The sequence below is a fragment of the Haliotis cracherodii genome, unplaced genomic scaffold, assembly GCF_022045235.1.
Source record: "Haliotis cracherodii isolate W230 unplaced genomic scaffold, xgHalCrac1.p SCAF_6, whole genome shotgun sequence".
Lineage (NCBI taxonomy): Eukaryota > Metazoa > Mollusca > Gastropoda > Lepetellida > Haliotidae > Haliotis > Haliotis cracherodii.
This window is the reverse complement of record NW_027266319.1, coordinates 28,163,971-28,191,825: the sequence shown is the minus strand read 5'-3', so window position 1 is coordinate 28,191,825 and position 27,855 is coordinate 28,163,971. Positions and strand designations below refer to the sequence as shown.

Sequence of the window (27,855 nt, the reverse complement as noted above, 5' to 3'; positions counted from 1 at the left end):
TACAGATATATGATAAATGATAATTTTGAAATTCAGGATAATGATAAATCAATATACTCACGTACATGTATTTCCCAGAAGCTCTGAAAAGGGGACTCGGCTATGGTTGGTGCCAGTTTTAGACGCTGTTATAAGTACCGTTTATGAAATGCGGACGTAGCCTCACTGTGTGATCTTATATTGCAGCGTTTAGTTCAGAAATCTCATCTTTGACCTGATCGATACTTGCTGGAAGTGTAAACCGATCCGAAGTCGAAAAATATGCTTGGTTTAGGTTGGTTAAAATGTATTTTGTCATGTAGTAGTTTCTCTATTTCCTGTACTGTTCTATTTCAATATCAAATCTCTGACCTGATTCGTTTAGAAATACCAAATATAAGTAGCGAGTTAGTGAATTTGCTTTTAAGACGCTTTTAGCAATAGCAATATTCCAGCAATATCACTGCGGGGGACACCAGAAAATGGGCTTCACACATAGCACCCATGTCGGGAATCGAACCCGGGTTCTCGGCGTGACGAGCGAACGCTTTAACCACTAGGCTACCCGACCGACCACCAAATATAAGGAAAGAAAATCTTACCATAAACATTCTTAATTTTGTTATGCACCTTGTATTCAATTCATAACAATAAGAAGCCCTCCCTTTAATCAATTTTCAAGATTCTGCAGGACTTCCTCCGTGTTTTAAATAAAGCGTCTGCCCGGAGAGCGGAATGTTGGTGGATCGATCCCCGTCAGCGTTTAACCAAAAGACTTGAAAAGATACTTGTTGGTACCCTAGGGATAAACCAAAGACTGGTCGGCTCGGAGTCAGTATACTGTGTATGAGTGGGGTATTCATCCAACTGTTGCATGATATCTCAATGGACTATCACTATAAGACAGACATTAGTCGGGACAAGTACAAGACGCCACACGTACACATATATAAGACTTAGTTCATGTTATAAAAGTGCAATAATCTTGAACGCGACGTTAAACCCCATTTCTCCACAGCCCAAGAATCTTTAAGCTCGAGCGTACAGCGGGGACAATGGACAGCGGATCCTCTACAATGAAGGTTGCGTGATCCATCTGACCAATACATTGTGAAGGAATCCCCATGTCTACACGCCTCACGCTGCCAGCGACTAGTATGTCCGGAAATCTGCCATGTAAGTCAAGAAATCTCTTCGACCTGGTCTTACAAAATAAGACGAATAGAATCATCTACTTTAGTTTTTGTGAATTAACGCCGTTCATTAATGTTTCAGGAGGGAATATACTTGGGATATCATATCGCATTGGCTCTGAACTTTCCTAACAACCGGTTTAATACCAGTGTTAATGTTCGGTATGTGTTTGCAATGTTCTCTAAAATACAAATTAGATAGATGATTAAATATTGTGTGCCCGATAACTGATACCATAATCACACAATACTGTTCATGGTTCTGTACGACATTATTTTTCTTTTGATAATGTTTTTTTTCAACCAATGGTACAGTCTCATTTCATTACAGGAAATTGCTTCAGCTACTAGATATGTCCTGTGGTCGGCTGGCTGTGACAGTTGAAGGAGATGCGATCCGTTAGTCCAAGGCTATATTATCACGGAATACTTTGACTATGACAAGACCACACGTTTGTTCCATTAACTCTTTGATTCCCATGACACCCGAAGCCTTCATAGCAAAACAACCTGTGCGGTCACATGATAGGGCTAACTGCCATATAGTATTTGACTATTTAACAATAAAGCTTCTAATATGTTTGTTTTTTATTTATAAAAAAAACAAAAATAATAAGAAATGTGTTGACATTTCTTAACATCAGATTGATTCAAATAAATTGTGTAACTGCATACTTAGAGAAGTTACTTTGATTTTCTTTTTTAACAGTCTGAAGCGTAATTATTCTTTTCTGGGGTAATTTATGTTCTCGATAACATCCTCGGCCCCCATCCCATCTACCCCACCTCTACCCACAAATACCAAATGGTCAGCCCCTTAGTATACTAAGAATCTTGATTCGAACCCATCATTGAGACACATAATTCTGCATAGCGAGTTGCGACGCTATCGACCACTAGGCCACTCTAGCCACGGACTGATTTTGTTCATGTCCATTCTACTCATCCACAACATCAGCAACAAGAAAGAGCCAGCCAACATGGCGGAGGAACAGGATTTTATGATACATTTACCAACCATTTGTGTAATTTACATTATTCATATAATTGACCACATACTCATTGTATCCGCATGGACAATATCAAGTCTTTGAAATAGAATGATGTTAAATGGTTGTGTTTGTACTGAAACGCGCTTCGATGTTGGACTGTTTTTGCCTGCTAACTATTTAATCGGATAGATGTAAGGTTATCTGAATAAAACTACAGAAAAAGAACTTTCGAGGCATCGACATTTCGACCACAGTAGGATAATGTTAAATACATTGTTCGAAACGGTTGCAGTACATACGATACTGTCCATAACCCCATACAACGTCACCGCGATACAAAATATTGCTTCCTCAATAACTGACTGCTGGAGTGCCACAAGGCTCGGTCCTTGGGCCTTTATCATTTATTATATAAGTAAACGTGACACCGCGGATGGTCTTGACTGTGCAACAACATTGTTTCCAATTCTCTAGGTACATCGTCTACTGAGCATCATATTATAGAAACTTGGCTTATATCATACAGTCCAGCCCTCTCCCAAAATATTTAAACGATACCCTTCATGACCACAACTAGTGTCGCTGTATTCTCGTTACTTCGGAATCAAAGCGGTACTGTTCGCTGCATTTAATAATATCTTCTGGCTCATTTTTTGGGGTGGCATAGATGGCCCAGTCGATATGATTATGGAAACAGCCGTGTTGAAGGAAAAACCGTGATACACGAGTTCTTAGGACAACACCTAAATGGAAAAACAAGACAGGTTTATTTTTATATTTCAGTGTAACTTCACTCTTGCTAACAAGTAGCATGAGCGTTGAGGCCTCCGAAGACACCGTTAGGCATTCTTGGTAAAACGTTGGGGGAAGACTCTTGCTGATAATAGGCAAAATTTTGTTGTCTGAAATAAATAGAGGATGACATTATAAACTGGCGAAATTAAAAATTCAAGATTAAACCTGGTATTTGTCCGTCCCTATTTACACCTTTAGTATTCAGACAAAAACTCGAACCATCAAACCAAAAAAATCAGCTTATCTGTTTTGGTAGTTCGAGACAAAATGTAGTAACATCGACTCCAACTATATATCAGGTGAGGAGAGTTCGAGTTAAACGTTATATCGAAAGCAAACGTTTGGTAAAATGCCCTATATAGACCGTATGTCGCCTTTTGTTAGGGTTTCACTGACACATGTTCTGTATACAACTTGTTTGTTTATTTGTTTTTCTAACGCCGCACTCAGCAACACTGCTTGAAATTAACGCGAGCGTGAATTGAATGTGACAAATGCGAGTGGTCTTTGTTCGCATTAATTAACTTCGCATTTGTGTCTCCAAATGACTATCAACAATAAGACGACCTCATTGCACACTTTGGACAGCAGAAATACCAATGTGAATATATACTGAGTCAAATTAAAAACATCACATTTTTAAAAGTAATCCCATATATGATATACAACTGACAAATGCATCAGAGAAGGTAATTTTTAATCATTAATGTCCAAAGAAGGATTTTATTTTACGGTGGTAACCATAATTTGTTCCAAGCACGTTATTCGGTAATAACATCAACAGTTTAATTCATAAGTCCCAAGCACGAGAATCTGATGGCACACAAGTTCAGTAGCGTGTATGGCCACCATGTGCGTTGACAACTGCCACACAACGCCTCCGCATGGACCTTGCGATGCTTGTGAACACATGATTGGGAAGACGACGCCATTGTTGCTGCAAAATGGTGCCAAGATCTTGCAAATTCTGTGGTTGGTTCTGGAGAGTGCGCAGACTTCTGCCAAGAGCATCCCAGAGTTTTCGATGGGATTGAGGTCGGGAGACCTTGACGGCCAGTCCATGACGTTGACTTCCGCATTCTGAAGGACATTTCTTGTTACAATTGCTGTGTGGGGTCTGGCATTGTCGTGTTGGAAGATCAAACCGGGTTCATGTGCTGCCATAAAGGCAGAAGTTCTGGCTCCAGTACCTGGTCGCGGTAAGCAGTAGTGTTGAGGTTGCCACGGATGACAAGAAGCCTGGAACGTGCATTGCCACAAAAAGCACCCCACACCATGACACTTCCGCCTCGAAATCTGTCAACTTCCTGTACACAACACTGGGCGTAACGTTCATGACGGCGCCTCCACACCCTCGCCCTACCATCAGCAAATCGAAGATGAAATCGGGATTCATCACTGAAGACGACTTGATTCCAATTCCTCTGAGTCAATCGTAAGTGTCGCTGTGCCCACAATTGACGTTGACGTCTGTGTAATTGAGTCAGAATCGGCCCGCTGTATGGCCGTTATGCTTGAAGGTGAGCAGTTCTCAGACGGTTTCGAACAGTTTACGTACTCAGTCTACCCCTAAACAGATCATTTCTGGTTGATGCAGCCGTCAAAAATCGGTTACGGAGGTGACGTAAGACAATCTGGTAAGACGTGGTCGACCTGGCCGAGGGAGATCAGCGGTGGTACCCGTTTGCTGTAGACGTCTGTAAATCATAAACAGTCCGTCGACTACAACCCATCGTCCTTGCGACTTCAGCTACGGACGTTCCCAACATGCCGGTAGCACGTTCACGTTGCACATTTGAAAGGCGTGGCATGACAAATGGCCGTAAAGACTTTTTTTTTCTTGTGTTTTTCTTTTTTTGTTAATGACTGCTAACAAGTATGGCTGAAAACACGCGCGGTATTATGGCCACGTGACCAGTTGCACGTGAAAAACCACTTTTGCCACTATAGTGCTGTGCACATGATTTTGATCGATTGACCTTGCACAAAAACGGGTGTTATCTGAAGACAATACACAATAAGGGCCCACAATGATAACTGGTCAAAATGTTAAAATTTTAGGATTGTGAAGTTTTTAATTTGGTTCAGTATATACACAAACAGAGTTTATTGAGTAGTACAAGTATATAACAATGTCATTCAAAGAATAGGAATTACACAATGGGCATCCGGTGAGTTATCACTGCTGGTGTCAAAAGTTCTACCCACTCGTGTCAAGCTTGTTGATACCCTCTCCTCATTCCAATCAGTGAACTGTTGTGGTTCCATTATTTTATTGCCTTTTAACTTCCTTAATGCCGGTCATCAGAGTTAAAATATAAACTGTGTGTTGCTTTTAGGAGAACTTAGTATGTCTAGTATGCCTCTTAGTATGTGACGTGTTTGGTTGGTTCGTTGTTTAACGCCGCACTCAGCAATATTCCAGCTTTAAGACGACGGTCTGAAAATAATCTAGTCTGGACCAGACAATCCAATGATTAACATCATGAGCATCGATTTACGCAACCGGGATACGATGACATGCATCAACCAAGTCAGCGAACCTGACTACCCAATCCCGTAAGTCGCCTCTTACTGAACAACTTGTATGGTGTCACTGTTAAAATACATTTGACTGTTTGAGTGGTGGTGTTGATTCCCTTTTGGTGAGTTGTGGTATTTATTAAGGTTTGGTGATCTGAATAAAATGATTAAAGATAACTATTCAACTCACGTTGACCATGACCTTGTCTCGGTGTTATACACGTGGTAGGTGTTAGCTCCAAGGGTGTTCACATGGCGGATATACAGGTGATGAGTCCGGGGGTCGAATCCGTCAAGGACCATGTATTCCATGTACTTCTGACCCACAGATGGGTACGACTACAAAATCAGTATCAAATTTTTAATGATGTAAAATTGAAAATGAATTAAATATTAATTGTTCGATTGGTAATTGCACGCTATAGACGTACATTAGCTACCTGGGATACAATACGGCCTGTTGAGCGTTATTGTTCAAATGATTGAAGTGTTTTGATAAGAGATAATTTGTCAGATTCGTGGCCAAGGGTCACGTTTTACAAAGCGATCTTATCGATAGCACTTCATGTCTATGTTAAGATAACACAGTCGTACTTCTAAGAACGTTTTTTTTTAAACGGGACGCTGGGCCATGACTCGTATTTTTCTGTTCAAGTATTGAATTCCTACACCCTGACGGGTGGTGAGCATATGTTTTAAGGTCATGTAATTGTTCAAAAAGGTGGATAAACGTGAATATTTAACTTCAAAAAACTCTTTCTCACAATAAGAATCGCTTCATTCCTATCACAAATACAGCCAAGCATTTGATTTTATATCAAAGTGAAACCTCGTTAACTCAAAGCGCTTGAGAGCATCGAACATGTGACGACTTATCCGTAGTAGACCATAGTTGTCCACTTTCTGTCGGCACCAAAATATTAGTCATCCCTAACGATATGACGAGATAATGTTATGATTATGACAGGACGAGTTAGCATTGATGACATTTACGAGTACTTGGTGGAACACGGGATGTCACAGAGTGAAGGATCTGTGTTTTATCATCGCTATTTGACAGACGAGTGATTTATAAACATATGCTCATGATATAGTCTGAATTGTACTATCAACTCTGCTTTATGCAAATATTTCTATTGGATATGGAAATGGTTTTGTCGCTTTATTTATTGAATATCAGAAGGTGAAGTCTTACACTCCATGTTCTGCCACTGTCGCTAGACTGTCCACACTGGAAGTTCCCACGTGTGTGTTGATAGCACCCATAGGCAATAGCCCCATCCTTCACAAAGCTGCACTTTGGGCCGAGGACGTTATTCTTGTGATGATCAGTTATGAACTTCTGTACAGCTCTGAACTTGGGCACGGTGCTGGGGTCCTGGCCCGTGTATTGCAGGATACCCCAGCTGCCGTACTTGCTGGGGTTGGAGGTGTAGTCGAAGTAGTTGAAGAGGCCCCCTGGAGCAGAGTCGTCGGTGTGGACACGACACATAGTTATGTACAATTTATTATTTGATGTTTCTAGCTAGATGATTGTTTATAAACTAAAAAGGTAAAGGTACTACTACTAAGGTACTACTACTATAGATGCTGATTTAATTCACTGACCATGAGTTTACCCATCTGAGAACAACATTCACTCACTCAAAGTACCGTATTCGACGTAATAAGCGCCTCGCTCTAATAAGCGCCCACGACGATATTTGCTAATATATTGGCTTGTGAACAATCCCAATTAGCACTCCTTCCAAATGATCAATGTACACAAGACTTATTTAATACGCACTCGTGTGTTATATGCACCATTAATTAATGTTAACAATCTCAGACAGAAAAATGTACAAGATAAAGAAAGTAGTTTATGCCGTTATTGTAATGAAGGCTATGTTGAGGATGAGTTTCATGTACTTCTCATTTGTAAATATTATCAGTTTCTTAGAAATAGATAGCTCCCTATGATTTCAACTATGTACAAAGATGAACAACTGATGAAAAATTTGTTGAACTCCTGCAATGCAAATTCAATATCATCTCTGTCAATATTCCTGAAGAAGATTTTTGAAATTAGACGTTAATATTTTATGTAAACTTATTATTACCTACACGTGACTGTACAATGTTGATTGAAAAAAACACACTACTGTACTATAGGTCATATGGCCTAAAATATTGAATAAACTTCTGTATGTCTGTCTGTCTGTCATAAAATTCTGGAAAAAATATATTTGTCGTATATAAACATATCAGGCTGTCAGCATAAACCAACGCTGTTTTGTATTCACCAAAATAATATTCTAATGAGAGGTCCCTATTTCTAATTTTGAGAGCACCATGGGCGCTTATTACATCGAATACGGTAAGCTTAAGGTACCAACCAGGGTATTTATTGCTGGCGTCCTGGGTGACGGTTTTGTACCAGAGGTTCATGACATCTGTGATGGGCTGTTCGACATGACTATCCTTGTTGAAGGCGATTGCCTTGTCTGTGATGGCCTGACTGGCAGCGCCTCCGTTAAATACCTTGTTCTGCATCACTGACGGTCCCCCCTCGTACATCACCAGCTGAAGGTGGTGCGTCTGCATAAACAGATAAATCAGATAATTTTCGCATATGTACATAATACATGTTGTCAGCGATTGATATGCTAATGGTGTCTTCAGTAAGTTTGACATTCTTTTCATTACCTGGCATTTGAACCAAGCAGGTTAATTTACATAAAGTAACACCAAAGTGAAAGAGGTTGAAGTTTAATTTCCTGATTTACGGATCTGAGAATTAATAAGTTTATTAAATGGAAAAACAATCTTTAACTTAAAGAACATATAGGTTCCACCCCCCCCCCCCCCCCCCCCCTCCGGGATCCGGACGGAAAAAGGTGTAAAATTACCTTTGGCATTGTCCCCTAAATATGTTTTTTTTTCATTCTTCCTATGCTGACACCGCGTCTAGATCAATGACACTACCTTTGCTAGATTCATGAAGTACTGGAAGGACTTCTGCATGGCAGGGAGTTCGTTCTTGCAGTACTGTTGTATCTGGGCCATCGACATGTGGAGCATTTCAGTTCCCTGGGGAATATACATTTTTTTCTGTACATGGATGATGCTTAATCCATCACATCTATATAATATCGAAATGGATTTAGGGAGTACAAAAAACATTGAAGAATCGACCTTCTGAGATATTGACAAAGTTTTTTGTCAGAACACCCCTTAAAACAAACGACCTTGTCACATCATACACTTATATTGCAGGTGTATTCATATATTATGATCTTTCTTCAGTGATGGTATCCGTTCACATTGCAAGTTAGGTGTCCTAAAATCATATATATCAATCGCCCAAAGCATTTTACATGGTATTGATTTAGCTAAAGAGGTTTGGGTGGGTAGATCAGTGCAAGGAAATTGGCTGTTTGATGGTTATTGGACGATATTGATAGATTATCTATATACCGGAAGCTTAAGTTAAACTTTTTGGTGAAATTACCTTGTTTTGACTTTCCATTTTGAGCAGAAATTCTGATTCAAATGCATAAAGAAACAGATCAGCAAGAAGGGAAGGGCAGTTGGTGCCCATGGGGATAACACGTGCATTTTAGACTATCGTAACTGTTGATTATGGCTAGGCTTTGTAGCTTTTATTTAGGATTCAATGGAAGAATTTCGACACTCCGTTTGTGTCGAACCACAGATGAGAAAGTGCAATATCGATGAACCCATGGCCTTATACACATGTGTTTGACTGTATATGATCAGTTTGTGGAGCAGAATATGTGCCCAGAGACTCGTGTTTCTTGTAACAGTCACATATCCTGGTCATCGTGTCCCGATGGTGTGGCTCGATGTTCATGCTTTCAGTTACTCGTGTGCCTATCTACATTTAAATATTTACACACCAGCACTATGCACTCCCTGCTATGTACTTACGTGGTCGTCAGCTACTTTGTTGCATGTGAAGTATCCAGTGATGGCTAGAGCCTTGAAGCTGCTGATCTTGTTGCCCACAGCCTCGACCGCCTGCCTGAAGAAGTCCTGAAACCCAGTCTGCCAGGAGAACACTGGATACAGCCTGGAGCTGAGTGTTCCGTACACCTGGAGACCATGGACAGTTTATTAATGTCTGGAACCGACATAAACCCATCACGCGTTCAACAATGTAAACAGAGTCAGCCATGTCAGACACAATGTCGGAATATTTCACATTTTAGTCAAAGCTCAAAATAATGAAGGATGTAATTGCAGTGAGTCAAACTGGTTTTGAAAACATTCCCTCAGGGTTTTTTCTTTCTTTTTCTGCCAAACACATGTTCACCTGGAATCATCACTGTTCAACTTAAGGAGGTTTGTTTTCAGTATGTTAAAAGTTACGATTTCATAAAGCAGTCAGCTTGATGTACCTCCAACGTCAACCTGTGTCAGTCTCTGTCTCGTGTGCACGTCATGACGGTGGCTTACCTGGTGCCATATGTCTGCCACCTGTGCGGACCTCCTGCTGTAGAACTTCATCCCCGCCTTCCAGTCAGCTGGGTCCAGCTTCAGCTTCTTCCCCTGCTCCATGGCGTAGGCGTGTTGGCGGAAGATAGGATTCCACACTTCGTTAGAGTACTCTATGTATACCTGAATAAACACAAGATGTACTATATGTACATCTGAATAAACACAAGGTGTACTATATGTACACCTGAATAATAAACACAAGGTGTATTATGTGTACACCTGAATAAAAACAAGGTGTACTCTATGTACACCTGAATAAACACAAGATGTACTCTATGTACACCTGAATAAACTCAAGATGTACCCTTCGTTCACCTGAATAAACACACGACAGCTATGGCTTGATTGTCAGTTGTTTTGCAAAGGATTTTGTTAAGTGGCGCATACTTATGTCTTCTGACTGCATGTAGCTGCACACACTTGAATCTGTTTTAACATCTACAGACGGAAATAGGAACGTGACAGACTTCGTCTGTCATATGATTTGGCCTTGTTAGTAAAACATATTCATCCATATGGTGTTATCAAGACGCAATCGCCTCCCAAGCATAACCTAAGCTGTTCACGACTTACTAAAACCGTTATAAAATGCTACTCTAAAGTTGATTTCAATGAGAGATCCTACATACGATTTTATTAAGACTCCATGCTTCAAGGGCGTATATATCGTCGTGCATGTGTGAGTGTATGTGTGCATACTGCAGGTTAACACAGATACCCTACTTAGAGACAGCCGAACGTCAGGCAGGGTGGGAATAAGTCAGATCTTTCAGGGTCTTCTGGTATGACGCAGCCGGGAATCGAACCTCCTCCTGCCGCTCTACGGGCAGATGCTCTATCCACCAGGCCCCTGCACCTAAGCACTTCATCCTACATCAAGTTTCTTCAGTGATGTATCAACCCTACCTTCAGGTCAGGCCGAAGGTCCTTCTTTACGAGCATTGCAAAGTTCCTGATGTAGGTGTCATCGGCTGCGTGGGGCATGTTGAACCAAGGGTTGGCTCCCAGTGTGTTGGCCAGGTGTATCATGTGCTCCACAGCGGCTCCGTACGGACCAACTTGGGTGTAGTAGTCTGGCCGACGGCGTGTCGCCCACGTCGTCGGCTCGGGCTGAAACGTCGAGTGAGTTAATAGTTGGAATATTGCTGAATGCGGCGTTAAACAACAAACAAAACCCATACCCATAAGGACCCCCGGTCCAAGCGTCATAGTGATACAAAAAGATGCATGCTGATATTTCTTTTTCGTTAGTAACAATTATTGCATTTAATTTCCTCTTGGAAAATAAACTTTCTTCCTGTATGAATTTAATTACCTCATGAGCGTTTGTTCTCATGAAATCCATGAACCTGATCTCCGAGAATCGTTTGAGGTTCTCTAGAAACACGGGATGAAAGGGGAACCTCTCGTACAAGTTCTCGTATCCTGGCGAAAGTACCCGGATGTTGTGGATGGGGTTCCTGGGGTTCGTTCTCAGGACTTCTAGTGTGAAACTTCCATCGCCAATTTTAGGCATGTTGACCACTAACCTTCCTGGGAAATGGATGTGAGAAGATGATTCACAATTCAGTAATTATCATTTGCGACACCTTAAAGCAGATATATCCTGGTATGCAAAATGAACACTTGACGAGATGTAATTTAAGTGAAATTAACCCGGAAATTACCGTTTAAATACGCAGGTCGTCATGGTTTTCCGACATCAAAAACTACTGGACTTGCATTTTTTATCTTTACCGATTAGAAGACAATGAAGACTTAAAGTAAAGTATCATGTTAACTATTCTGTGTCAGTTGTGTTGTCAACATGTATCCAGAAAGCTAGAGACACAAAGGGTGAATTGCTTTATTCTAAAACTAGATAATGAATGTCAACAACAGCATCATAGAAAGCAGCTTATTTGTTTCTTTATTGTTTAACGACACACTCAGCAATATTCCAACTATATGACGGCTGTCGGTGAATAATCAAGTATGAGCCAGGCAACCCGGTGATTGATATGATGAACATCGATCTACGCAATTGGAATATAATGACATGCCTCAACCAAGTCGGCGTGCCTGACCACTCGATCCCATTTGTCGCCTTTTACGACACGTATGGATTGCGGAAGATATAATCCGGATCTTCACGGGCCAGCTTAACTATGTGTATTTGAGGTTAAACGTAACCAACGAGCAAGGGCATACACATTGGTGATCATAATCGGAGTGAAGCTAAGATACTAACCCGCGCAGATCCTTTCAATGCTAAGGGACACAACTCCTTGAAAGCAACCGTGCCTCTTCTTGTTCATGTATTTAGGACACCATGACACAACGACAATATGTCCCTTCGAGTTGATTATGGCTATTGGTTTAAGTAAAGCAGTTTACCTTTTCCATCATGAATTGTGTGGTGTTCTGTAAGTCCTACATCTACCTCCCCCTCGCCATCATACAGGATCGTGTATTGGCCCGAAGGTTCGTGGGAAGCGAAGCCGCGCATTACAAGTTGAACCAACTTCTGATTGGCTGAAATTACACGAAGTGTCATATCTAGATGGTAAAGAACAATTCGCATGAATGGTTACAGTTAGCTTTTCATTGATTCCTTAGTATTTATTGGTTCGATACACTGATCGCGTCATACTACCAATAGTCGTTCAAAGATGGTACTTGTTGTTACCCTGCCTGGCGGCATTAATGAAATAAAGCAAAGACTCGAATCGGAGTCAGAATAGTGTGTCTGAATGGGTTACCCATGTTGAACTACTATGTGTCTCAGTGGGTTATCGACATAAAACCAGCATATGTCCAACATGCATGCATCCAACCGTGAACGTTCATGAACGCCTCTGTGTGAGAGAAGAAACGTAAACGCGACGTCCACCCTCATTTCACCCCACCCGTCTTGGCCTCGATGACATGATCTTACGTTGCAGACTTGCGGGGTAGCCGTCCGGCCTCCAGTGGATGTGACTCTGTTCCTTGGTGTCCCACGTGCTGCTGCCCACCCTCTGGGTCAGCCAGCTCTGGGACTGCTTGTGGATGTCCACGAAGTGCACCTCGGGGGAGAAGTAGTCGTTGTCGGAGAGGTTGATGCCTACTGACACGCCATGGCTCATCATGCTGCGGGGAGATTTGAATTAGTTGGGGTTTACACCACTTTCAGCAGTATTCCAGCGATATCACGGCGGGTGACAATTAAAATTGGCTTCATACATTGCACCAATGTGAGAATCAAACCCGAACGTTTTCATCACTAAGCTACCCCACCGTCGAGGGGCAATATGAATGTGTGAGACAAACTTGGCTGGCTGGACGTATTTGATGTCTGTTTTTCTAAATGCGACATCAGGAATTGTACGGGGGCACGGGTTGCCCAGTCGTCTAAGGCGCCGCGGTTCGCTGTGCAGAGTTGCGTCCCTTGGCAACGCCAGAGACCTATGATTGTGGGTTCGAATCCCGGTTCGCCCCGATAATATTTCTAGGTTTGTCAGCACCATACCCGTGTTCGTGGGTTTCACCGAAGTGGTAAAAGTCTGAGACCTGCATAATTCGGGCTTTCTTCCAACATTAAGCTGACCCGCCGTGATATAACTGAAATACTGTTAAAAGCGGCGTTAAACCCAACTCACTCACTCAGGAATTGTACAGCTCCTCGCAGGCATGAGACGATCGCGATGTGTACAAGTATTGAATTTAGGTCCTGAAACGTATTTTAACACTTGTGTCATAAGGTGTTTTAGAACATGAGTAAGAAGGTGTGTAAGCTTGATGCACGAGAATAGCACAAAGTTACATAGGTCGTGGACGTTTGACGCATTGGTAAAACATACCGACATGACTATGGCGTTGACACACAGAGGATGTTAATCAGGAGGTAAACATGGCCTCTGACACCCAAGGGGCGCAACTCTGATCTGCGAATTGCAGCGTCGTGGATTCCTGAGGCAAATGTGACCCTGTGACTTATTGTTGTTAATTCCGTTTCCTTGTAGCCTTATGTATGCTATTAGAAATGCCTGAGCGGTCGTGTATCTGTACTCGGTGTTCAGTTTCTACATGAACATGCGCAGTATTTGTTTTGGTGTGTTAGTAGGTTTGGGTTTCAACTGTGTGTAGTATTGTGGGTATTTTAAGGACGCTTCGGGCATTAATGAGCCACAGATTGACGGGCGCTGGCAGGTTCTTGATGCAGGGTCATTTGAGTCATACTATCTCCACTCACTTAAGTTGTTGTCTTTGTTGCCAAAATATTATATTAATTAAACTGATTACCCAATTATATTTCAGTCAATTGGCTGAAATGATGTTGTTTTTTATCACTATCATGTTAACACAAACTTCTTGAACAAAAATTGACTTCACTATATAATGCAGGTCGAGTGAGTATGGTTTTACGCTGCTGTTAGCAATATTCGAGCAATATCACGGCGGGGGACACCAGAAATGGGCTTCACAGATTGTACCATGGGAATTGAATCCGGGATTTCACCGTGACGAGCGGACGCTTTAACCACTAGGCTGACCACCGCCCCAATGCCAATGCAGGCTATGAAATAATAATGTTCATCCTATGTATTACATTAACTATCATCTTATCATGAAGGTGAATGCGTGCGGTTTTCAGAAAGGGTTTGTCAGTGGACCCATTTGACCAAGCGTATAGAATGTGCCGGACTCTCAACTCACGTGTTAGGATCATATTGGGAGCAGTCCTCGCCCTTGTAGCCCTCCCAACACACACACTGGCCGTTACGACAGGCACCATATCTACACGTGTGTGTGCAGCCGCACTCCCCGGGGCCGATACAGCCTTTCCCTGTGGACAGATGAAGGTGCATGTGTGATTGTAACATTGTGATATACTCCTGCTATTACCAAACTGGCATTTGGCGAGAGTGAGTGAGTGAGTTTGGTTCAACGACGCTATGAAGTGTACGTCACTTCTATCACGGCGTCTCAGAATAATGTGGGGGGAAAGCCCAAAGTGATGCATGCCTCAGACGTTTAAATTTACCACTGTGTTGAAACCCACAAGCATGGATATGGTGCTGACAAACCTAAAAATATAATCAGGGCGAACAGGGATTCGAACCCACGATCGATTCGACTCCGGCTTCAAATCTACCACAACAGATTCCGGGCACGTCTAAGGGACGCAACTCTACAAAGCGAATTGTGACACCATTGACGACCGGGACACCCGTACCCCGGATAGGTGTGTTTAAGACAGTCAATACTGAGTTTCAAATACTAGCATAAAAAATCCGATATAGTAACTTCTTTACTTGTGTCCATTCGTGTCATTCCGGTTAAGTAAATAGGTGTGGCAGTATCTGGAATATTAATAAAGTCTCGGGCGACAGAATGTATTCACTTGAAAATTGGATTCGACCAAAACATTACAAACAGTCCTCGCCGCTTGAAACAATAGCACAAAATGGATGTTTCATGAAAAGCGCATTTTGCATTTTTTGTCATGATTACTGTAACTATCTTTCTATTGGCGGAATGGCTTATTCAATTTATAAGTATTAGAACACATGCGGCTCTCTCTGTTAATAACTAATCGCGATATTTCGTGATGTCCTTTCAGGTGGAGAGGACTGACTATAGGCGGACTGGTTATTAGACACGCATTGATCTGATGCGTGTAATACCCCCATTGATACCTGTATCAAATACGTCACCATCGAAAAATCGTTTCTTGTTTGCTTCATTTTTAGCCACCATGACACAATCGTGTATTCTTTCGTTTCAGGTTTAGTTATACTGTGCGATATACAGTACAGATGCATCAAAGCTTCTCTCACCGTTCTGACAATGACAGTCCCACACACACTTGCGTTGACCGCCGTCCCATCTCCAGCCTGCCTCGCACTGGCAGGTACCGTCTTGAAGCCAGAAACACGAAATAGGGGGTTAGGGATCGGTCATATTATATTCTGGGGGTACCGAGATTAGATATCAGCTACAGCTACAAAACCAAATATTTCCTTCATTTCAGGCTATAAATTCCCACCTCCCACGTACCACCTACAACAGGATTATTTATCTGAAAGGGGTTGAGTTTGAACGGTTATACATTTTCATATTAAAATATTTATTACATATGACTATACATAATGATTTATCAACCAAAATGTTTACATTAAAATAAATGATTATTACTGTAAAACACTGGAGGTATAAACATTTCATGTCCCTTAGTTATGTATATTTCCCCGTACTTTAGTCAAGGTGTGCCATTGTTAACGTGCCTCAGAAATAGGTTGCAAGCTTCATATTATCATCTTACCATGTGCGCATGTGCCATGGCCTTGACATCCACAGTCGGTGCTACAATCGGACCCTTGGAAGCCAGCATAGCAATGGCAGGTGTTGACTTGGCAGCGGCCGCTGTAGTGACAGTCACTGGGACAAGCTGCCTCCAATAGCCTGGGAGATCAATAATTGTTGGCACTATGAGTTTGATACATGTGCGATATGTTACATTGAAACATACGGTGCACAGGACCCTGAATCCCAATTGCAACTTTAAATGAGCAGATTTCTAAGGGGGAAAATCTCGATAGCTAGACATCCTAGGGAAAAGCAAAAGTATCGTGTTAACCGTAGCTCGAGTCAAGAGGAGTCCATTATTGCGATAATAACTGAGTGAGTACGGTTTTATGCCGTTTTTAGCTCCATGCCAGCGATATCACGACGGGGAACCAGAAATGGCTTCATACATTGTACCCACGTGGAGAACGAACCCGTGCTTTCGACGGGAAGAGCGAACACTTTAACCACTAGGCTACCCCAGCGACCCCATTGTGATGATGCCAGCACTGTCAAGTCTTTGACAATATATCTATTGAGTGAGAGTGGCTTTTGTTAATCGAGCTGGCACTAGAGCAAATAGTTACTGAAAACATTGTAGCAACTATCCACGCTATGGGGGCATGACGACTCACAATGAGCCACGTCAACAAGTTTGCGCAACTGCTCTTATACTCTAAGTTTACAAAACGCATACACGGTTTAAATTCGGGAGCAAATTATTTGAAGTATATATTCTCTATACCGGGAGCTCGGAATTCGCTGTACAGAGTTGTGCAGAGTTACATGTACCACGTTCACATGCACAATATTTACTCACGTAAGTAATATTGCACAGTAGTAATTATACGTACGTGTGTATATGTAAGTTCACAGAGTTCACATGAATATTAACTAAGGTGTGTAAATAAATCATGTAAATGATGTACACATACACATCAGTCTGTCTACTACTTTCAACATGAAAACATTGTTTTCCAATCAAAGTCGAATTAGAGGAGGTGTGAAATGGGGTTTAACGTCGCGTCCAAGATTATTCCACTTATATAGCGACGTGCATGTACGTGTGTGTGTGGCTGCTTGTACTAGTCCGGACTGATCCCGATTTATAGTGCTAGCTCACTGAGATACAATGCCTGACTATACTGACTCCGAGCCGACCAGTCCTTGTTTTAGCCCCTTTATGCCGAGCGCCAGACAGGGTAACAACTAGTACCATCTTTTAACGTCATTTGGTATGACGCGGCCGAGGATAGAACCCCGACCCTTCCGCTCTCCGGGCGGACGCTCTACCGCTAGACCACGGATGCGGTCGAATTAGAAGAGAGTTGTTTTACAAACATTGCAAACATCGCCGCATGAACCTACATGTGTTTGATTTAATCTGTACAGAACGTTTGGCTTCCTGAAACTCAAAGAATACACTGTCCGCCCAGCTCTGGATGTCAGCATGAAAGTTGGTATTACTGTATACTGAAAAGCCTCAGCTTTAAATACAGAACTGTTGCCAATTTGTTTGTTTGGTTGGTTGGTTTGTTGTTTAACGCCGCACTCAGCTATATTCCAGTTATATGACGGCGGTCGGTAAAATAATCGAGTCTGGACCAGACAATTCAGTGATTGATATAATGAGCATCGATCTTCGCAATGTGGGATCGATGACATGCATCAACCAAGTCAGCGAGCCTGACCACGCGATCCCGTTAGTCGCCTTTTACGACAAGCATGGTCGCCTTTTCCGGCAAGCATGGGTTGCTGAAGACCTATTCTACCCCGGATCTTCACGGGTATGATTTGTTTGGTCTTGGCATTTCAACATATACTGTAAATCTTGGAAGGGGCGGTCGGGTAGCCTAGTGGTTAAAGCGTTCGCTCGTCACCCTGAAGACCCGGGTTCGAATCCCGACATGGGTACAATGTGTGAAGCCCATTTCTGGTGTCCCCCGCCGTGATATTGCTGGAATATTGCTAAAAGCGGCGTAAAATCAAACTCACTCACTCACTGTAAATCTTGAAATGTATATGAATTAGATCATCCTCTGGCGTTGGCATCAGTGAAATGCTAACACATACATACACTATCAATTTGGACTTGATGCATGTCATCGATTCCAATTGCGTGGATCGATGTTCATGATGCCGGATTGTCTGGTCCATACTCGATTATTTACAGACCACCGTCAAAAAGCTGGAATACCGCTGAGTGCGGCGTAAAACAACAAACAAACAAACAATAAACATACGAGGCATGGTGCTTCAATTTAAAACCCGTACCTATAATTGTGTTCCGCTGCACTAAGAGTTTCAACCAAAGGTCAGAATACATACATGGCGATAAGTTTAGATAATGACAATATTGCGATTAACGCGGTCAGGAGTCGTTCAAACAACATAGCGTTCCCTCACCATCAGTTTCATGTAGCATTGATATAACAAAAAATCAACTTTATCAAGAAGTGCTTAATTCGAAAAAGTCGTTCAACACTAGTGGGATTGTAGATAATGTTGATCCGAACTTGTATGAAACAGTATACATGTAATGTTCTTATTTGTCAGAACCAGGGAGTCCCCGTTTGTCCGTAAGCGCAGAAAATTTCGGTAACAAAATTCAAGTCTACATAAATATAAAATTACTGCATACCGATTCGACAATTTCACTGGGAATGACTCCGTCCAGATTAATAGGTGAACGTGTGCGTAGAGTCAACGAAGATACGTCGATAGGAGCGGCAACGATAGCTTTGTCTACAATTCCTTGGGTCTTTTTGTTTGAACGTGAAAACATATGGTGAACTATTTATTTTGGCTCACGGACTTCTGGTCTTCAAGTTCAGACTGTTTTCACATTGTTGAACTCCCCTGCTGCACTAGTGAACGAAATTTATTAAAAAATACACGTTCAATAAGTTTCAGAAACATAAGGTTTTCGTACATCTCAGGTTTTACAGTTCTAGAGGCTAGGGACCTTAAACAAATGGACCGTCTTTTATCAGTAATTATAATCATGATGATATACCGTTATAGTGAGTGAGTTGGGTTTAACGCCACTTTTAACAGTATTCCAGTTATATCGAGGCGTGTCAGCTTAATGTGGGAGAAAAGCCCGAAGTAATGCAGGTCTCAGACGTTTACCACTTCGGTGAAACCCACGAGCACGGGTATGGTTCCGACAAACCTAGAAACATAATCGGGGAGAACCGGGATTCGAACCTACAATCATAGATTTCTGGCGTGCCCAACTCTGCACAGCGAATCGCGGCGCATCAGACGACTGGGCCACCCGTGCCCCCTATATACCGTTAGGAAACGAAATGTACCAGCAAGACTAAACATTAACAACAGTTACAGCAACTTACAGGATATCAGTGGCTAGACAAAGTAAGACCAAGAACGGCCGCATTGTGTTCGACAAGTCACCAGTTTGGGTCACACTAGTACTCCTCACATACGCCTATTTTATCTGTTTTGCCGCTTTGAGATAAGCATGTATACATGGGAATAACTCTTGTTTTAGACCTACAATTGACCTACAATTCAATTAATGTAGAATGATTTTATTCTCAAAATTAAAAGGTCATTTTGCATACTAATGCGCCGGTAAGTGATACCTTTTTATTGTCAAAATACAATACACGTACCGACGTACGCGAACGCCACGCTTGCTTAGTGTGAGAGCAGATTTCAAATTAATTATGATTGGGTGGTTACAATGTGTGACCTGGTTGAATGTGTGTCATCGTACCTCGGAGGTGTGACGATATGGCTGAAATATTGCCGATGAGACGTTAAATTTTAACTCATTCACTCGGAGGTGTGAATTGTTGATAGGGCGGTCGGGTAGCCTAGTGGATAAAGCGTTCGCTCGTCAAGCCGAAGACCCGGGTTCGATTCCCCACATGGGTACAATGTGTCAAGCCCATTTCTGGTCACCCCCGCCGTAACATTGCTGGAATATTGCTAAAAGCGGCGTAAAACGATACTCACACACTCACTGAATTGTTGGTCATGCTATCGACCACGAATGTTCCTGGTCCAAGCTGGATTATTTACAGGCCGACGTAGTATAGCAGTGACATTGCTGAGTGGTGGTGTAAAACAACATTGATCAACCATCAGTTCATGTTTGTGTTTGTTTGTGTACGTCCCAGTCACTCATTCCATCAATATACACGCGGCCTGTAGTGAGTGAGTGAGTGAGTATGGGTTTACGCCGCTTTAAGCAATATTCAAGCAAAATCACGGCGGGGGACACCAGAAATGGGTTTCACACATTGTACCCATATCGGGAATCGAACCCGGGTCTTCAGCGTGACGAGCGAACGCTTTAACCACTAGGCCGCCAACCACCGCCCCAATGCGGTCTGTAAATATTCTCTCTTTGAAAGAGCATACAAATACCTCAGTTCTGATTATTATATTTAATTAGATGTATATTACATGTCCCAACTACACTCTACACTCCATTCTCCTATCTACACATTGGTACAATGTGAGAATATGATCACCCCTGCCGTGATATTGCAGGAATAATGTTAAAAGCGTCGTAAAAACTCCCTCACTCATTCACCCACACCCACATTCACCCACTAACACTACCATCATTGGGAGCTCAAGATTATGACTAAGTTAACTGTTCTTTCGAACTTCGGGCTAACGGGAGTCAATATTTATTTTACCCTCAAACATCGCTCAGTTATGGCAAAGCAATGTTTCGAAAAACTGTGTAATCTAACAACAGACCCCATGGCTTTAGCATTCGTAAAGACATTCAATACAATGCACGTGTTCGAGTTTCATACTTGCCTTGTGTCGTTAATGTCAGATTTAAACAAATGAATAAAGAATGTTGTCCAAATTTACGGACTGGTTTCCTATGTAATGCGACGTGAGTTGAACGTGTGGGAGATCAGCTTTATAATAACATATAATGGTCGGAATACAAACACTCAGCAAATATCGTTCATGCGCCAGCAACCCGGACCGGAGCATTGTTAGCCTGCATTTGTGAATCCCGTCAACACTACCCGGATCTCAAGGTGTACCTTGAAAGTCGATGAAAGGCAGCATTGAGGCTGTAAAGACTTGCGTGAATTATGCATGCAGCCAGGTTAGTCATGAGGCGTACGGGTATAGCGCTTCTCTAAATAACCCGTCAAACCACCCCCACCAGCAAGGGAGTATTCACCTGCTGGAAAGCAATATGGCGTAAGGTAACTCTTCTTGATCATTTATTACTCTGTGTTTGAAACATTTTCCACATCTTTATCACAAATTAGATGAGTTCAACTGATTCATGTTTATTGATACACGAGAGTGTTTTCTCCATGTTATAGTATCCAAGTAGTGTTTTGGGATTGTATAAGAAACGAAAGAAGATTGGAACTAATATAAAGTTATTTGTATTGCTGTTGTACATAAAATACGGATTGAGGAAAGGTTTTCGTTTTGGAAATGTTTGTTTGTTTGTTGTTTAACGCCGCACTCAGCAATATTCCAGCTATATGACGGCGGTCTGTAAATAATCGACTCTGGACCAGACAATCCTGTGATTGACAGTTTGGAAATAGTAGAATTGGCGTGAAGGTGGTTATAGGGGAGATATTAGGTGATATATTACGGTGGGTCAATTCAATGTGGGAGAGACCCGAAATGAGAGAAATGGTAGATAGTAGTGGTATTTGTAGATGTAATGTCAGTACTATCAATAGTAACGATAGGAGTAACAATGAAGTGTCCATGCATGCATAAGTTTGTAGCCACATGAAAATTATAGGTATTGAAGGTAGTAGTTGTGATACAATATTAGAACGTGTAGATTCATGGGCAGATATGCATCACGTATCAGTAATAGTGGTAGCGGTAGTGTAGCCACACCAATACTAGGACCAGTACCGTGTCGTCTATGTGGTTAGACATGCGTTTATCATATATCTCAACACAGTCGGGTGACAGGTTTGAGTAATAATATGTCACCATGTTTCTTTGCCAGGCGACGGCGGGCACAGCGACACAACATGGAAAGCTTCGTCTATTTGCTCCTCGGTCTGATTGTTGGGACATGGATTCAGCCGCTGTACGCCAACACTGTGTGCTCGCCTGAGTGCACACCCGACTGCACGCTATGCAGTTTCGTATTTACAATTGATCCCTGCCTCACCATGATGGATGGAGACGAACGGGTAGTCCCACGCAATGGGAGTCTTTATTATTACGATGATGCAACGTATTACAATGCCACAACCGGTTTGCCCATAAATGACACAGCGGCCATGCCCATAAACGACACCGTGGCCAAGCGAATTATCACCACTGATGGCGAGCAGGCCAGATTTGTTATCAGCATCCACGACCTAATGTCTGATTCAGCTTCAAAGGAACACTTCCCTGGGCCTCCCATCGTTGTTTATGAAGGACAGGAGGTGGAGGTGCTCTTTACTAATAGACTCCACGCTGACAGTGTTTCCGTTCATTTTCATGGCATCCACCAGAAAAATAGTCCATGGATGGACGGGGTGCCCTATATCACCCAATGCCCCATACTTCCGGGAGTAACATTTAAGTATAAATTCAAGGCAAATCCTGCAGGAACCCACTATTACCATTCCCAGATTTCAGGACAGACAGGGTTGGGTCTGTACGGGCCTCTCATTGTGAAGAGGAAACAGGAGGTGTATGTACCCGAGCATGTCATGCTTCTGCAGGACTGGAATCATGATCTGGATCCTGAAACGGTGTATCTGAAGGGTGTCACTTCAGCGTATTCCTGTTCCACTTCCGCCAACTGTTCTAAATATGAGCAAACACGATCATCGGACAACACCAAATTTGGTAATTTTGAATTCCACAGTGGGTTGATCAATGGACGGGGCAGGTTCTACGATCCGATAACGGGTCGGCATAATGGAGCTCCTCTTACAAGGTTTGCTGTCACAGAGGGGATGGTTTACAGGTTTAGAGTCATCAACGCTGCCACGGTGTACCCATTCCGAGTATATGTCCCTGGTCATACCCTCACTGTCATAGCAACGGACGGACAAGACCTGCAGCGAATTGAAGTGGATTCGTTTATTATCCAGGCCGGTGAACGAGTTGACGTTTTACTCAACGCTTCAAATCCTTTCAATGTAACTGAATACACAATAATTGCCGAGACCCTTGAAGTCAATGTACCTGTTCGTCATATTGCCGAAGCCATTTTACAATATGATAACGTGGAACTAAACAAATCTTTAAGCATACCAGACCACCCTTGTAATCCGAGAGGAATTTTACACTGCAGGGTATTTAACTGCCCATTCAAATATTTCTCCAGAATGCCCAACTTGACATGCATTACTTTAAATGATGCTAATGGATATGCTATTGATCCCAATAGAGATGAAATTGTCAAAGAGCGTTACCCCAAAAGGCTCTTCCTCAACTTTGCCTTCCCTGGAATTGACACCAACCCTGGATCTGTGAACGGCATTCGGTTTCTCCCACCCACGGTGTCAGCACTAACACAGCGTTCGCAGGTTAACATAGAGTGTAATGAACCTTGCAGTCCTGACAGAACCCCGTGTTATTGCATGCATACTGTCTACATCAACGAAGGGGACATCGTTGAGATGATCCTGCTGAATAAGGGTTCAGGGAAGGGGGCTTCCCATCCAGTTCATCTTCACGGCCATTCCTTCTACGTTGCGCATCAGGGCTTTCCAGAATACCAAAGTTATTCTGGTGAAGTGTTGAATGATAATGACGATGTTGAGTGCGAGGACATATACTGCAATAAGGCGAGGTGGAGACCAGGGCAGTACTGGCAAGCTTCGGAAATCAATCCCCGGATCCCTCCTCTCAAGGACACAGTTGTAGTACCATCTGGTGGATATGTCGTTTTAAGGTTCAAGGCCGATAACCTGGGACTTTGGTACCTCCAATCTATGGTAGATATTCACAACACCAATGGTCTAGCGGTGCTGGTGGACGAGTCGACATCTAAACTCCCCTACAGCCCTCCTGGATATCCAGTGTGCGGAGACTACACAGCCTTTGAATTTCCTCTTGATGGTAAGTGTTCTGTAGGCATCACATCATTTTCCATAATAACCTTATACAACTGACTCTGCTTTATGCAGAGATTTTCTATTGGATATGGAAAGGTTGGTTGGTTTGTTGTTTAACGCCGCACTCAGCAATATTCCAGCTATATGACAGCGGTTGGCAAATAATCGAGTCTGGACCAGACAATCCAGTGATTAATATCATGAGCATCGATCCACGCAATTGGGATCGATGACATGCATCAACCAAGTCAGCGAGCCTGACCACCCGATCCCGTTAGTCGCCTTTTACGACAAGCATGGTCACCTTTTACGGCAAGCATGGGTTGCTGAAGACCTATTCTACCCCGGAATCTTCACGGGTCGGATATGGAAAGGGTTTTTGCAGGTTTAACGTACTGTGTTCCAGTGGTCTCGGACCAGTTTGCATAACAGTGTGCAGAGTTCCTTCTTCAGCCTTGTGTTGTTCTGTTGATGATGAGTAAGATTAGCCCGAATTAGTATACCAGGCTTGCCAGCATCTGCCCCTGCTCTGTACTTAACTCAAATTCTTACACTTCAATGGCATGTTTTCATCCAATTGCTATGTTATGGGTGAAATACTGTTCGAAGCAGAGTAACACCCAACGCATTAGCATACGATTCAAGATTCATCACTGGCATACTAAGTTTGAGATTCATTGCTCGCATACCATGTGAGAGGTTTATTTCTCGCATACCATGTGTGAGGTTTATTTCTCGCATACCATGTGTGAGGTTTATTTCTCCCATTGCATGTGTGAGGTTCATTGCTCGCATACCATGTGTGAGGTTCAGTGCTCGCATACCATGTGCGAGGTTCAATGCTCGCATACCATGTGCGAGGTTCAGTGCTCGCAATGGAGGTGTTATCCACCTTACTGTTATCCGACAGTTAAATGGTGACAGAAGTGTTACCGTAGGTTATACCAGCGTTCACGTGAACCAATCAAAACTACCTGAGGATTTGAGTAGAAAGTTAATGCCCAAGCGTTTTGTCTTAGTCTATATGGTCTTTATTTCAAATCATGACTTTGTCAACTTAAGAAGCAATCATCATTGACCCTTGTGGGATGTCAATACAATAGAATGTTATGTCACAGTTGTTTGGAAAATACAACCTTTGATGTATGTAACATATGATAAGTTAATGTTTTGTTAACATTGTGTCAGTTGTCTGGTTTGGCTTGCCATTCCGCACAGTGCCCATGTACAATATGTTCTCTGTTCCAGATGAGAGAAGGGAGCTGAGTGGAGGTCTGATCGCCCTGATAGTCATCATCCTGCTGCTGATGGTTGCGCTCATCGTCCTACTCATCCTGTACTTCCATAGGAGAAAAGTGAAGGTCTTGAGAACAAAAGTGTTCAAATGGTGCAAGTGACACGACTCCTCATCCTAGACTATGAGAGGAGAAAAGTGACGATCTTGAGACCAAAAGTCTTCAAATGGTGCAAAAATCAGGAAAACAGATTTGTTTGTTTCTATGAGTTGGTTGTTTGGGTTGTTGGTTGGCATTTTTTCTTAAACCAAAGCAGTAAGTGTGAAGACTATTAGTATCAAAGAAGTTCATCCCCCTTACACGCATTGGCAACGCGTTACGCAACCCGTGTGCACCCCGTTGGTCACTCGTGTTGAACCCGTCCGCCACGCGTGTGATACCCGTGTGCAACGCGTGTCACACTCATTAGAGGGGGAACAAACTTTTGACCAAAGGAGGACCCATGTCGAGCTGAACCTGGAGGTGGTAACAAGAAGATAACTTTTTGATTTCCTGACGAAAAATGTTAATACACATTTTATTATATGTACTTGCTGATGTCTCATTTTTAGATGTGATTTTGTTGGAAATTATGAGTATTGTTGTGGTTTCTACATGGTGTTTTGCGATGGTGTTAAGAGAATACATGATCCTGTTAAATGTTATTGCTATTCAAATGCTTTTTTGTGATTTGACATTAAACGTCTGTAGTACGACTTTCAGTGATCATGTTTATGAGGTTTGGTGGAGCATTGTTTTTATTGGACCCTAATTACTTTATGATGGTGGGGTCTCTTCGTCTCAGCTCTATAGCCGTGACGCTGGGAAAGGGCAGCATTTAATTAATGAGAGTAGATTATATCATGGAGGATACACTTGAGGGAGAGGGTTCTACCAGATCATATAATATATGGTCTCTGGTCAAATGTGTTGAGCTTACAAGCAATAATTGTAATTTGTGGTGACATCTAAATATAAAACGTCTCATTTAAAACATGAAGTAAGTACGATAGTAAATAATAATATTCAAATCGCATTAAAATACAAAGAATGATAACAAGATTCATATGTAACCCTAAAGCCTGTGTTCCACATCCATAGCCAGGAGGACAGCTGCTGATTAAACAAAGGGAAGAAGCTTGCCCTTACATATATGTAGAGACATCATCTGAGTATGACTATATATGCAAATGTTACGAAAATGGGCATAAAGTTAAGTGAGACGAAGGCTATAGATACAATACCATATATTATTTTTTAGATGATAAAGTACATCATTTGATAATCAATTCAGTTATTGATATCTAAAAACCGATTTGCCATATTAATAAACATTTCGTGATAAAACAAAATCAAATGTGTGATATAAATCCATTCTTTAGTATCCATAAATGAATTATTGATATCATATAACGAATAAATAGTAAAAAGGCGCCCTATATTTTGTTCTTTGTGGATTGTATTAAGTAACGCGTTTGCATCACGATTATAGTGTTAATTGCTAATCTTTTTTCTGCACCATCATTTCTTTCATCTTATGAAAAACTTTTTAAAAAATGGCAACTTATAATTAACCAAGGTAATAATACTTACCCGACCTGCGTTTATTTATCTCTCTGTCATTATTATCGTTAACATGTGTCTACTTTTAAGTGTATATACTTATGCCATACATCGTACTGGTTAAGGAATGACACATCATCGTGAGATATATGTACTCCATACACATGCAGCACAACGGTACTTTGATTCTATAGCACAGAAAATCGTTACCCCGAGTTACTGTGTAACGGTTCACCCCTTGTGTCAGACGTGTCATTCAGACAAATATGTCAGGTGTGACAGTTACCACAATATAAAGATTTGATACATGCCGACTGACACTCTTGATGGGTCAGTGATTAAGACAACAGATCAATACACACGCTTCCTATTCAGTATGTACGTATGATTACATGGCTATGTGTATGCATGGTATGTATGGCTGTATGTATGATTAAATGTATGTAAATTATGTATGTGTATTTATGTGTGTGCGTGCGTGTGTGTAAGGGTATGTAAGCCTAGATTACAAAATGCATGCTTCGGTCGTTTGAAGCCAGAAGGCAGGGGTATTCCCGGGATAGAAGCCTACTCTCGCAGTTGGTCACTAGAGCTGAAACGTCTCTCGCGGAATTGTTTTGAATAAGGCGAATGGAGCAGAGTAAGCTTAGGGATTATCGGCTGTTGTGTGAAAACAATGCTT

General features: G+C 42.1%; 2 protein-coding genes across 3 annotated transcripts; one reads left to right on the top strand and one right to left on the bottom strand.

The window, feature by feature from the left end:
• Positions 1 to 2,914: 2,914 nt before the first annotated feature.
• LOC139445509 (uncharacterized) lies at positions 2,915 to 19,718 on the bottom strand. The gene is made up of 15 exons (XM_071226652.1): positions 19,648 to 19,718; positions 16,269 to 16,408; positions 15,784 to 15,864; positions 14,660 to 14,789; positions 12,900 to 13,093; positions 12,359 to 12,496; positions 11,298 to 11,515; positions 10,889 to 11,092; positions 9,941 to 10,102; positions 9,413 to 9,577; positions 8,447 to 8,551; positions 7,858 to 8,059; positions 6,678 to 6,940; positions 5,673 to 5,821; positions 2,915 to 3,066 (listed from the first exon to the last, which is right to left on the bottom strand). The coding sequence occupies exons 1-15, from the start codon at positions 19,689 to 19,691 to the stop codon at positions 2,964 to 2,966; spliced, it is 2,298 nt and encodes a 765-aa protein (XP_071082753.1). The 5' UTR covers positions 19,692 to 19,718; the 3' UTR covers positions 2,915 to 2,963.
• Positions 19,719 to 21,408: 1,690 nt separating this feature from the next.
• LOC139445727 (uncharacterized) lies at positions 21,409 to 25,834 on the top strand. 2 transcript variants are annotated; one of them, XM_071226933.1, is made up of 3 exons: positions 21,409 to 21,501; positions 22,281 to 24,340; positions 25,585 to 25,834. In XM_071226933.1, exons 2-3 carry the CDS (start codon positions 22,306 to 22,308, stop codon positions 25,731 to 25,733), a joined length of 2,184 nt encoding a protein of 727 aa, XP_071083034.1. In that variant the 5' UTR covers positions 21,409 to 21,501; positions 22,281 to 22,305; the 3' UTR covers positions 25,734 to 25,834. The 2 variants fall into 2 exon arrangements, with proteins under 2 accessions (XP_071083034.1, XP_071083033.1); XM_071226932.1 differs by having other exon boundaries at positions 21,413 to 21,496.
• The last annotated feature ends 2,021 nt before the right edge of the window (positions 25,835 to 27,855 follow it).

Coding starts and splice junctions, on each gene's coding strand:
- LOC139445509 (XM_071226652.1), bottom strand. CDS start 19,691: ATGCGGCCGTTCTTGGTCTTACTTTGTCTAGCCACTGATATCCT. Junction 12,497..12,899: donor CTACCCCGCAAGTCTGCAAC/GTAAGATCATGT, acceptor GTGTAATTTCAG/CCAATCAGAAGTTGGTTCAA. Junction 8,552..9,412: donor ACAAAGTAGCTGACGACCAC/GTAAGTACATAG, acceptor TATATTCCCCAG/GGAACTGAAATGCTCCACAT.
- LOC139445727 (XM_071226932.1), top strand. Junction 24,341..25,584: donor CTTTGAATTTCCTCTTGATG/GTAAGTGTTCTG, acceptor TCTCTGTTCCAG/ATGAGAGAAGGGAGCTGAGT.